This window comes from Homarus americanus, unplaced genomic scaffold, assembly GCF_018991925.1.
Source record: "Homarus americanus isolate GMGI-L3 unplaced genomic scaffold, GMGI_Hamer_2.0 scaffold56009, whole genome shotgun sequence".
NCBI lineage: Eukaryota > Metazoa > Arthropoda > Malacostraca > Decapoda > Nephropidae > Homarus > Homarus americanus.
In genome coordinates, this window is record NW_024739542.1 from 2,026,324 (window position 1) to 2,039,716 (window position 13,393).

A 13,393-nucleotide genomic window follows, 5' to 3' on the forward strand; every position below is an offset into this window, starting at 1 on the left:
TTTGGAAAGCTAAAGGTGATGCCATATACCGTGTAGGATTCAGGTTGAGAGGAGAGGTCTTATGTCTATATTGTAGCGCCAGTTATGACACGCGTACCATATAAAGGTCGGAGTGAGCTGTATTTCTTTGTTTTTTTAATTTCTAGTAACTTGTTTTCTTAGTTTTCTTTATGTAGATCATATACAGGAGTGGCCGTCCTTAACTCACCCAATAGGGATGAACCTCACGTTGCCTGACCACCTTACCCCAGCTTATCATTGGTATTTGAGAGGTAAAGTCTTTTTTTTCTATCATATGCACTTAACCTGTCTTTTTTTTTTTCAATTTTGAGTGAATATTTGGTGAAATCTGCTACAATTGTATCATGAAATACCTCCTCCCTGAGAAAAGATAAGACACTTGTTATTTAATATTATTTCAACAATTTAGAGTAAAGTTTGATAAAATTTTCCCAGCGGAGTGAGCAGTAAGACCTATTAATAGCCCCTTTGAGTTTTACAATGACATTTCCAATAACTCTGCTGTTGAACCCATCGCTTCAACTCATCAAAAATGATTTGTAAATGGAAAAATGATGTGTCGTTGACTAAATCACCAATAGCAAGGTGAAATGAAAAGACAGAAGGGGTGAAACAGGTAAACACACAGACAAATAGACAGTTAGACATACAAATAGACATATAAAGCGAATACAGTAGAAAGACATCCTCTCAGACCTGACAACTAGAGCCTCTGGACCTTCCTCAATATTTGCTCTACGATTCACACCGAAATGTTCACCCACACGCTTTCATGAAACAACATACATGACATATAGGTTTCCAGTGACCTCTGTATTAGTGGAGATAGTCTATTAAACCCTTATGTATTAACCCTCACTCTATTAAATAACATCATCTGGCGTTAGGTTAGGTTAGTTTCAGACAACCTAACCATCCGAATATATAGACGTGACTGACGCATTGTGTTTACTGTTGGGTAATGCTAACGTTACACAGCTCTGTGGTGATGGATGATGGGTAATATAAAACTGAGGCATAAAGCGGCAGTCATTATCATTGATAGCAAACATAACTACCATTCATTTGTTAGTAAATAGAATGGACATTTTATCAAACGAATCTGAATGGGCTCTATTCTAAATGGTTCCCAAAACTAATAGCTCACAAACCTAATAGTCCCAGACACAGACCATTGGCGTGACTGTGATGCAACGTAAGTTAATTCCCACTCACAACACTGATCAGGGTTTGATTCCCACTTAAATTGGAAGTGAGACAAATAATTCCTTACCGGTCTTTGGAAGTTGTCTCTGGGTACTCTACTATCTAAGTAACGTGCACAGTAGTCATCCCATTGTCCCAGCATCCCGTTTTCTAAAACGATTTCATTTGCTGTAAGAGAAAACGATTTGCCGTACCTTTTAATTTGTGAACTTTTATTTTGTATGTTGCTGTCTAAGCCTACATGTATGGCTTCCTTACGTTAAACACACACACACACACACACACACACACACACACACACACACACACACACACACACACACACACACACACATACACACACACGTATTGACCATAAATAAAATAAATAAAAATAAAAATTTACGCAACTTGTGGTATCTAAATTAAAATAGTCACTTATTTTAATTATATGGGATGTAAATTCATTATTTGAACTCAATTTATCATACATGGTTATAAACTTTCTTGAGTTAGGTAAGCTGGCGCCTCTCTTCGTTGATCTGATTGTTTGTGATGGTTTTACTCTTTATCCATTCACTGGTCATGGATCAAGTTAATCAGGCCTTTAAGACCTTCCGAGCGGATTCTCGAGTAATATTAAAATGTACAGAATTCGTTTTTGGAAACTTCATCATTAACCACAAGACTTAACAGCTGTTCACTCTACACATAAGACGAGAGATTCAGACCATAGAGTACACAAGACCACTCCACCACACAGCATCTCACAACACTCTAGATTCACCTAAAATATCCCAAGATCTTAACAACTCAATAACTCTCCAACTATCTTGCGGTCTACCTCACTCATCATACCTCCAATCATACGAACATAAATCTTCCCGAACTAATTACTTACCATATGCTCCAGGCTCCATGTGAATAAATCCCAGCTAGGAAGATTTCTAACACTCCCCCCCTCGCTTGGACTATGCCTCGACTTCCCAGCTCGTGATCCTTACCTACCTAGTTAAGATAAAAAATATAACATTATATAGGAAAATAAACTGAACACGCGAACAGGAGAACAGAGAACACTTCAACAACAATTAAAACACGAGACAATTATATTCAAAATAAAATAAAACTTCTTTATAACACAATAACTTGATAGATACTTCACTACTGTGTATGTTGGCTTGTTCCCGTAGGAGAGACGAGAGACTAATACTGTGTCAACACTGTGCGAGGAACTGCTGCTGGCTAGAGGGATATACATACAGGTATTGATGTTGTAGATGTAAAAAAAAAAAACGATTCTAACTACCCAGAGATGAAATTGTAGAGTCAAGAGATGCTCGGGTTATATATTTTGTTCACTGGCTCTTTTATTGCGTGTGTGTGTTTTTTTTAATCCTTTTATTGTCGTTAGGATTTTTGAAAGATAATATCACAATCCACTCTTTTCTCAAGTAGGTGGACTTTATAAGGTTTAAGGTAGACAAGAATGTTTTGAAACCTTAGCCATTGTATAGTGTGTAGTATAAAGAATCTACTGTATGCTAAAAGGATAGAGAAAATTAGAGGAAAAAAACACACATACTTACACTCAGTGAGAGTTGATTAGTTTGGTTTCGTTTCCAATCTGCACTAATGACTTCCATAATTGAGCTATGGCGGTGTTAGTTAACTATATCTAAATCAATTATATAAGTAATTATTTACTTCGTCTATCTTGTTTGTGTAACCATCAATGTCAAAGATCTATCATTTTTGGTTAAAATTTCTGACTGACTACAACCGCGAAACTGAGAGGGTTGTATCGATGGGACTGGGAGGTTGATGTCACTATGGAAGCATTTGGTGGCTCCAGGGTCTATGCTTCGTCCTTCCAGCCCTCTTTTCCCTCATAACCATACCAGCATTAAAGAGGAAACTGACTAAACAATCATCTTTGGTGAACAGTTGTCGCTGGATACCAAAAGGGTAATTGAAAACATTGGGTATAAGACATCAATGAGCTCGTTAATCAGAATATTTATCCCACAATCTTATGTTTTTATGTCTTCACTTATTTCAAACTTGGTCACTGTAAGAGGCTCACATGTATGTCCATGTTTTGTGTTAGTAGAGTTTACATTATAATACTTAGTTAAGCTGTATGTCAGTTCATTGCAATGGGAGAGTTTTTTGTCCTTCATAAATAGAAATACATTTTTAATTAACGTACTGTACATAGTAAGATAAACGTATATACACTTCCTTCGAGTCATCTGTTCTCGGTGATGGTAAATGTTCCTTAAGAATGCATGGGAAGATTAATTGTATACTTAAGAATATAAGTCATAAATGGGCTTTTACGAATACATTTCTGAATATATAAGAAACGTTTCGAATTATATTACTCAAAATTCTTAGGTATGTTTAATTATGATAAATTTTGTATATGACTTTCTATTTAATGTATGGAGGTCTGCTGCTCAAACCTCATGAAGAGGGTGATAGACTGACGCAGAAACGCTAAAATACATATATAAACCATTCTTGTGACTCGTCACCCCATAGTAGCCGTAACGGGGAGGGTGGAGGCGTCCCATACACTATCATGAGACAAAAACTCGACTCAGCCGTTCACCATAACCCGATATACGGTAGTGGTGAAGGAGAGGGATCGACTGCACCGAAAAATGAGGTCGATGAACAGGTCGAGCCAGTTGTTACAGACAGAGTAAAGGAACGAGATAAAATATGAATAATTTTTTTGGGGGGAGGGGGGGGTGGAAGGGGTCTTGTGTCAAGGAAAACGAGAATTGGGTTTACACAATCACTAGTTGTCTGTTTTCATGTTACTAGAGATACTAGTGGCAGCTGAGGATTGGGATTAATCTATCATTCTTATTTCCTTGATATGAACAGTATGCATGTATAAAGCAGGTGTCAAATATCACTGTTGGTATAATCAATTACTTACCTCGTCTACATCGGTCACCTTTATACAACACAGGTGACCCACATAATCAGTCTCTAACATTATCACTCAACCCATCGGTCTTCAACATCACTCTTCCATTATAGGAGTCACCATTCACTATCAACCACTGCACCATTAATCATTGCACCACTAACAATTCAACACTACTCTTCACACTCACCATTCACTATAATTTTTACAACACTATTAATACAACTTGAAGGTAACTATATCACAATCACTGCACGACCGGACACGCTGGCATGCTACTGCTAACAAGTGGTGTCATAATTTTCAGTTAATACACTTTTAGCTTATCATAAGTTAGAGGACAATATTAGCGTAAGGATATTTGCCTATAGTCTGTACTATAAGTAAACGTTGTGAATAGTTATCAAAGTCTCCTCATCCATTCCCTAACCGATGCTAAAAGTCGACCTAATAGAATGCTAGAGCTAAGAGTAATATTTGGAAGTATTTATTGTGTTTGAGCTTCAGTCAGACAATTAGATTCTTTGATCTTCAAATCTTCACTGAACGTCGAATTTCCATCGTACGAACCTTTAAAAATAACTGCACTTTGAGTTCTTCTTGCGTACACGACAAAAATTTCCATTAAACTCCGAAAGACAATTACAGCCACAGTGTATACAAACATCAAAGGTAGCCTGTGTCTGTGTGCCCACCACTTAATTCTAACTAACTGTGAGCTAACTTTGGTCTATCGAGTTAAAACAACAGCATTAAACGGTGCCTTAAAAAAAAACACCTCTACACTCCTGGCGTTGAAAAAGAGTTGTGATGAGAATGTTTAGTAAGACCGTGAAGTTATGTCCTTGAGTCATTACATTACTGTCAATATTACTATTTGTCATTCCTTCGACTCCCGGCTTTCTCTCTGTTGGCTGTAGGTCTTTTACTATGAGTTTCTTTGATCTTTTCTTCGCTTGATGTTTTCCCTTGTGGTCACAGGGTTCCTCTTTTATCAGCTTTTAGAGTATTTGTAGTGGAATCCTGTAAGAGGTCTACAGGTCGCCCATCGGCAACTTTTATAGGTAAATTGGATGTCAGGTGTGACAGTATACACAGGTAAGCTTCGATAATTGATGAGATGAAAATTATTTTATTAATTTATCTTACAAAAAAAAGGAGAAAAAGTCGATTGAAACAGAAAAATCTCAATTAATTTCAGTGCTTGATAAGATCTCTCTCTCTCTCTCTCTCTCTCTCTCTCTCTCTCTCTCTCTCTCTCTCATAAAAAACAAGATAAAATATATATAAAGGTCTCGATGGGTCTATATCAGATCTATTAAGCAATATTTAAGTTAGTACAGTAAATAAACACATTTAAGCACACATTGCTCACCCAACCTAATGGCAATGTTCATTTTTTTATTAATGTGAAACACTTGCCGTAAGATTTTGAAAGCCTTAATATCAAAATAAATTATTAAAATTATCTTAGAATTATGGAGTCTTTCTGCTTTCAAAACTCAAGAACTGGTTTAAATTTGCATAATCAGACGTAAGAGTGTTAACAATAAATGGTGTTACGGTCATGAAATACTGCAAATGAATGTTATCTGAATATGTTACTTAAGTCACTAATAGTTTGATTGACTTTTTACCGGCTTCATCATCTCTGTAATTACACCTTTACTCGCCAGGTGGTCGTGGCTTTACCTGTGGAACACCTGTCTGACAACACCCACACACACACACATTCTGAAGGCCATTTATTAAAATAAGAAATCACAGGAAATTCCTCTAGATGAAGGAGAACCACAAAAATATTTCTAAGTAATAGTTCAGTGACACATAACCTTTAAACTACAGCTTAAATGACTTACAGTAAACAACGCTAACTTTATACCACAATAAAGCTCTTGTGTTGTGTTATTTTTTTTACGTTAACTCAAAAGAAAGTTGGGCGGCCTGGCCTTTAAGGAAGAATTTTGTGGGTGATGGAAAAACATAATTTTAACAGTAATGGAAGTAAGTTGTAATGATTTTGTTAGGCCATCCTAGGTTTAACCGACTGCCTGTTTACCATTGTTAATATACCTGTACTACCTACATATTGTACCTTGTATACGTACACTGCGCATATACTGTATGCCTATAAATGTACAACCTGTATCAATGTGAACGTGTATGATTAATTAAGTGAATAGGTCTGTCTATAGGTCTATCTGTTTATAGGTCTGTCTGTCAATAGGTCTGTCAATAGGTCTGTTCGTCCGTCCGTCCGTCTGTCTGTCTGTCTGTCTGTCTGTCTGTTCACGTCAGGTCACTTTTATTGTCCTAGGTTCAAATCAGTAAAAATAACCCAAATGGCTGGACAGCTAAACAGACGTCGCCTCTCACGATTTCTGGGGTCAACTATCTTAACAGGATCTGACATGACCTAAAATTCACTGATAAAACAGATTTTCCATCACTTGCATATCACATAACCAAATGATTTATTAAAAACATAATCAACGTAACATACGAGTCATTTTTGATACCCGAATCACATAGGCTCTTGATATATGCGATGATCACCCAAAACAAGTCAATATATATATATATATATATATATATATATATATATATATATATATATATATATATATATATATATATATATATATATATATATATATATATTAATTTAGCTTAGCAAATATCCCGAATCCCCGATATGAATTAGTGGATTCCAATTACTCTCTTGAGGTTAAAAGAGAGAACGAAGCAGCAAACGTCTAGCGACAAAAATCAATCAAGTTTTATCTCTGAGTTGGAATCAGGTTCTCTCAATCACCCTAGAAAAGACACGACACAGATTGCAGCAAGGAAGAGTCACAGTATCAAAGACTATAGAGGAGTGTAATGTTCACAATTTAGGTCAGCACTAATGACACTCCTTCATCAAAGCGAGAAGATTATGAGGTAACCTAATCTTAATCAAAATCAATAGCCAAGATCTGTAATTAAATGTATATTGAGAATTAAACTTTGAGATGTTGATGTAATTTGTTAATAGTTAGCCAACAAGACATATTTCTGTTGTTTATGCTTCCGGGAATAAGATATCCAACCTAAACTACTAAACCGAAAACGGGAATCCAAGATATGGGAAGCAGGTTATCATCTTCAAGTGGTTATCCCTGTTTGACTTCCCGTTCTGTGTTATATAATGAGGTCAGTGAATAAATCAATCTCATAATTTCTTCATATCTAGTATAAAAAGTCTAATGTTCTATGTTTAAACCGACCAAACAGTAAACAACTATTCAGCCTCTTCCTGTGTTGTTTGCATTCTACAGCTACTCGATTACGAAAACACAAAACGGGAAGTCAAGCAAGGATAGCAGGTTATCTTCTTGACGTGAGCAATTCCTTATCATAAATCATTTTATTGACGCCATAAATAACATTATGAGACCCTGAAGTATAGTTTCACCCCCAGTACCTCTACCTCCTCCTCCTCCTCACCCATCCCTCTGTATCGAATATCCCGGTGCGCAACACGATTCGAAAGTGTAAATCACAGTGGCGGGAAAATTGTCACTGATAAATTGGTTTTCTTTTAAATGAAAGTAAGGAAGAGATATCCACTGATTGCTCTCTCTCTCTCTCTCTCTCTGTGGTGACCGTGAAGTGAGTTAGAGAGAGAGAACGATAAACGGCAGACTTAGGAGTAAACACAACCGATGACAAACAGGAAAGTCACAAAAGAAAACAGGTTTTAAGGAAGACTCACAATAACACGGATAGAAAGTAAAACTGACTTGACATTTACTCACTTTGAAACACAATAGCGAGCAGACGGATAAAAAAATACTATAAATTGATCATAAAGTTAGCAGAAATAATTTATCAAATGGAGTAAAACAAAAATCGAAGAATATTTGGATAAGTAGACAGTAACACACGATACCAGAGAAACGGAAAGACAGTACATTGGAAAGAAAAGATAGAAACTGTCAGAAGTGCAGAGAGACAGGCAAAATGCAAGTTGTTCAAGCAGAGACGGAAAAGACCGATAAAAAACCATGGCGGAAGTGATCACACACACACACACACACACACACACACACACACACACACACACACACACATTATACCACAGCATCGATTCAGTAAATTTTACAAGCCAGTCATGTGAAACTCCCACGGTAACTGAAACCTTTTTCTCCAATAGTAATCTGAAACTACGTCAAAACTGCCATTCTACGAGGCGCATCCCTACAGCAAATGAGGCCAGTCGGCCCGACAGGAGGAACTCTACCCCAGCACACCTTACGGTTTCTCCGATAGGAATGCATTCATCCGACAGACTGCAGAGTCTCCCATGAATCTCAACATTACAGATATCCTTTTCCTGAAAATTCCCGCAAAAAATATGAAGAATATTCTTATATATTAAAATATTTGAGAATATAATTTACAAATATACAGTATATATATATATACTGTATATATGTATGTAAAGACATTATATAAGATTATGTAATATACCAGACCTGGAGCACCGAAGAGACGTGTTTAAAATTCCTTAACTAGCAACTCGATCGTATAGAAAACGAACTGCGAGAGGATTTCACTGTACAATGTTGGTTGTGGGTTTTTACTCTGGTATTGCTTAGCGGTGTGGGACTCACCAGTGTGAAAGTTGGACGAGCAGTTGGTGTCCTAAAGCCGTAGGAGACAGACAAGGCGCACGGTGCGGGTTAACACCTTCACCATTTTTCCACGATAAACGACGAAAACGAAAAAAAAAAGGGGGGAAAGAAAAAGAGTGAATTATATAGTGTCGATAAGTGTTTATACGGCACATGAATCTAACAGTGAGTGAGTGCGGTGATCCCCTTAACTATGACGTTCTGATGCACCTGTGTCCTGCTTGTAACCCGACCTGCAGAGCCAAGAGGAGAGAAGAGGAAGAAGACTCCCCACAGAAACGCAGACTCAACTCCCTCCATACCATATAGCTCCTTCAACACCACCTCTCCAACACGTCAGATCCATCCACCAACACGAAAATAAAAATGAAGAATCTTGTTGGGTATTTGGCAATTTTCGTGGTGGTGGTGACCCCCTTGGATGGTCAGGTGCCCAGAGAGTGTAAGTACCCGTTTGGCGAGTCACCTGAGTGGGGGTCGGCCTCTCTTAGATTCTAGTTTCCTCTCATTCCTTCTAAGATTATCCTAACTTTTTTTTACGCCTTATCTCTGTCCTTTAATTGGGTTGTTTCCTATAGCACTAACTAGTTTTTCTTTAATTTCACCTTCTTTGGTGGTGTTGTCTGGTTTTTTTTAGGGGGATGGGGATCTGTATCCAAGTTATTATTTTGTCTGAGGAAAAGAACTTGGATTTTCTTTCGTTTCATTTCAATGTGATTTTCTTAAAGGATTATTTCTCAGTCTCCCGAGTTCTTCTTGTCAAGTCGTTTCTCATCGGCTGTCCACCCCCAAGCTGAGCTAAATGTCGTAAGGTGTTTGTCTTAAACTTCGTATGTGTTTTATTTTAATTGGTTCTTATTTATCGTATTAATTTTTCATTTCCTAATTACTTTCCTTTCATCGGTGTTGATGTTTTTATTGTCATCTTATTTATCAGTATTGTCATCATCAATCATCATCATTAACGTCAAGAACTTCACCATTATCATCACAATCATCACCAGTCTTTCCTTCATTATCCTACATGTATTTTACTCTTTTTTTGGGGGGGGGGTTAATGCAATCATCTTCGTCTGCCCCCCTCCCCCTTCCCCCCACAACACCCCCTCCTCCCCATTACCCTCGTCGAACGTACTGAGAAACACAAAAGTATTATTATTTTTCATCATCCGTCGATAATACGTGTCTCCCCCCCCACACACACACACCCACCTCCTACCCCACCTACCATTCCATCCCCACTTACTACCGCACACCTCCCTACCATCCTAACCCACTCATCTAATACCCACCAACCCCCACCTACCCCTACCTCACCCCCACGCTGCTCCTGAGAACCACACAGCCTTCAGTATCTCAGGTCTCCCATAAGAAGGTTTTATTTTTTTATCATAATTTTACCTCCGTATTACATTGCTACACTGTGTCCTTGGAGAGGGTACAAAGGCCGGTGGTAGTGTGGGAAAAGAGGGTCCGTTTTTTTTTTTTTTTTTGCCTTGTTAGTATTGAGGAATGTGTTTTTTTTTGCTGTTTTTTTTTTTGTCTGGCATTCTGTCCATTGTTTTCTCTTTCCATTGATTGTTTTTTTTTTTTTTTTAGCCGTCAAGTTCTCGGCAATTCATGTCTATCTGTCTGTCTGTTTGTCTTTCTAACGCATTCTCCTACCTTTGACTAGCATTGATCTCTCTCTCTCTCTCATTTTCTTATTTTTCAGAAGCTCCACTGATTAAAATTAGGTAACAAATTGCGAGATTGGTCTGTCACTTAACTTTATGGGGAGTGGTAAGATAAGACAGTTTTATGTCTTTATTATTATTGAACACACACACACACACACACACACACACACACACACACACGAGGGAGGATACCTAATCTATATAACTATTATAAATATAAATGGGATTATAATAGAATCAATATATAATCTAAATTAATCCATCCGACACGATATTAACGCTATAAAATAACGCTCTATCTCTCTCCCTCGATGCACAGGTTGAGAAAAAGGGACAAATGATATTAGCAATAACGTTGAATTTTTTTCGTTGGAATTGAATACAACACAAATCTTTTTTTCTTTCTTTTCTCGTTAACAATTCATACGTACACTTAATTTGATTTAGCTGTGGATATTGCTCTGAAAAATGTAATACTGTTATATACACAATACAGTCATAGTTGTATTGGTGGTTGTTCCTTGTGTGTGTGTGTGTGTGTGTGTGTGTGTGTGTATGTGTGTGTTATTGCATTAATTTTCCACCAGTTCTTTGGTAAATATAACAGATGGATATTAATTCAAGCTGTTATCACATTACTCTCTCTCTCTCTCTCTCTCTCTCTCTCTCTGAAAATAATGAATGCGAGCAGTTATATAAAATGAAAGGTTGAAAAAAATTAAAAAAAAAACAGAAATACTATATAATATAGACAAACATAAAATGATGTGTTGAATAAAAACTGAGAGACATTAATTAGGAGGGCGCCACTGTCCATTCACACTTACTTTAGGTTAGGTTAGGTTAGGTTAGGTTAGGTTAGGTTAGGTTAGATTAGGTTATATTAGGTTAGGTTATTAGGCTGAAATAAACTAGTGAGCAGGAGGAAAAATATTCATCTGATCTGCTTTCGTGGACTAGTTTGTTTTGTTTTGTTTTTGTTTTTCACTTAAAGACATAAAGCCTTAATGCAGAATAACAAAGAACAACAAAGATTAATGAAAACACTGTATCCCACTGTATCATACTCCCACACTACGATACCTTCCCCCGTGAGAACCGTAAATAGTATAATAAATTAGAATACAGTCACCACACCTGCAGTTCCGGGTCCTGTTTCACGAGGCTGGGTTGTGTGATCGTGACTCATTAGTCATGTTCGTTATTTTTATTGTGGATTGGAGTCTGTTTGATGGGGTTACAGGAAGAGATAGAGAGAGAGAGAGAGAGAGAGACTGTGGGTGTGTGTGTGTGTGTGTGAGAGAGAGAGAGAAAGAGACTGTGTATAAGAGAGACAGAGCCAGACTGTGTTTACGTGAGAGAGAGAGAGAGAGAGAGAGAGAGAGAGAGAGAGAGAGAGAGAGAGTGAGTTACATACCACCTGAAGCACACAACGAACTCCAGCATATTTTTTTTAAATAACTTTAATTGACAAGAAAAATTATGCAAATTATATCGACGTAATGTTGAAAGAGCCATTATTAGCCCACACGAGAGTTTTAATTTACCTCTTCAGCAATTATCTGCGAATTATCCCGGGTGTCTGTTTGTCCGTCTCTGCATCTGTCAGGATAACTGGCTTATCGGCTTACTGGTTGACAGGATATTTGATTGTCTGTCTGTTCACCTCTCTGTCAAACTGTATACTTGTCTTCTGTCTAGTTGCATGTCAGTCAAAGTTTCGATCTTGGTGGGTAGCTGTTGAGTTTAATTATCAAAGTTCAATAGCTACCAAGACCGAAATTTAATTAAGCGACTATCATTCTGTTTGTGTGTCTGTCTGTCTTTGATGTTGACTTGTTGATACTGTATGTTGTTAATTGGTGTGCTTGTTAGTCTTCATGTCCATAAGTCTGTAGTCGCTTATTAGCTTCTTGTGTTTCCTGCCAATAACTTGTTTGTCAGTTCGGGTAGTTGGATGATTGAGAGGTAAGCTCTGCTCTCACACACACGTAGAGACTGATATATAAACACCCACAGACACACGTGCATAATGACACAAACACAACTCAAAATAATAATAATAATAATAATAATAATAATAATAATAATAATAATAATAATAATAATAATAATAATAATAATAATAATAATAATAATAATAATAATAATAACAACTACAACACTTATATTAATATTAATAATAATATTTTCATTTATTATTATTATTATTATTATTATTATTATTATTATTATTACGCTATAACAGGTTATGGCAAACTGTGGTGGACTGTAATAGGCTGTGGTAAGCTGTGGTAAGCTGTGGTAGGCTGTAACAGGTTGTGGTAAGCCGTGGTAGGCCGTAACAGGCTAGGTAAGCTGTGGTAGGTTGGGCAGGCGGCGAGAGTGGTGGAGACGGAAGCTGGCGAGCGAATGAGGATCTGTCTGGGAGAGGGAAAGTATGTAGGTCACCCACCAACCTACTATACTGCTAGTGCTACCATACCCTGCGGTTCTACCCTACTTTTCTACCCTGCTGTTCTACCCTGCTACCCAACCTTAGTGCCCTATCGTGGTACCCTTCCCTGTACCGCTACCCAGTTTAAAAAGATGGAAACAGAACTGTACGAAAAACTGCAAGAAGAGTAAGGACGTCTTCTAACTAAAATCTTACAAGAAAATGCAAAATGACAGGAATCCATGTTTACTATGACACCCTCTGACAAGACGTAATAAAGTGAGAATTTTTTATAAAGAATCTTCCGAGGAAATGTTTTTTTTCTAAGATAATAAGGTAACATTGTTTCCTAAATTTTAAACCAATTGAAAATATGCAATACTATTTTTGTTTTCCTTTGCTAGAACAAAACAGAGACTGTAGATGTTAATGGAAAATTAGAAGAAAA

The 13,393-nt window shown here is 37.2% G+C and overlaps 1 protein-coding gene across 2 annotated transcripts in view; it reads left to right on the forward strand.

Moving 5' to 3' along the window:
- Positions 1 to 8,810: 8,810 nt before the first annotated feature.
- Positions 8,811 to 13,393, forward strand: part of LOC121874853 (collectin-10-like) — a 70,175-nt gene continuing 65,592 nt past the window's right edge. Inside the window, exon 1 of one of the 2 annotated variants that reach the window (XM_042379140.1) lies at positions 8,811 to 9,271. In XM_042379140.1, coding sequence (XP_042235074.1) covers positions 9,196 to 9,271 — 76 coding nt within the window. In that variant the 5' untranslated portion in view covers positions 8,811 to 9,195. The remainder of the gene's footprint in view (positions 9,272 to 13,393) is intronic. The other variant, XM_042379139.1, reaches the window with a different exon arrangement.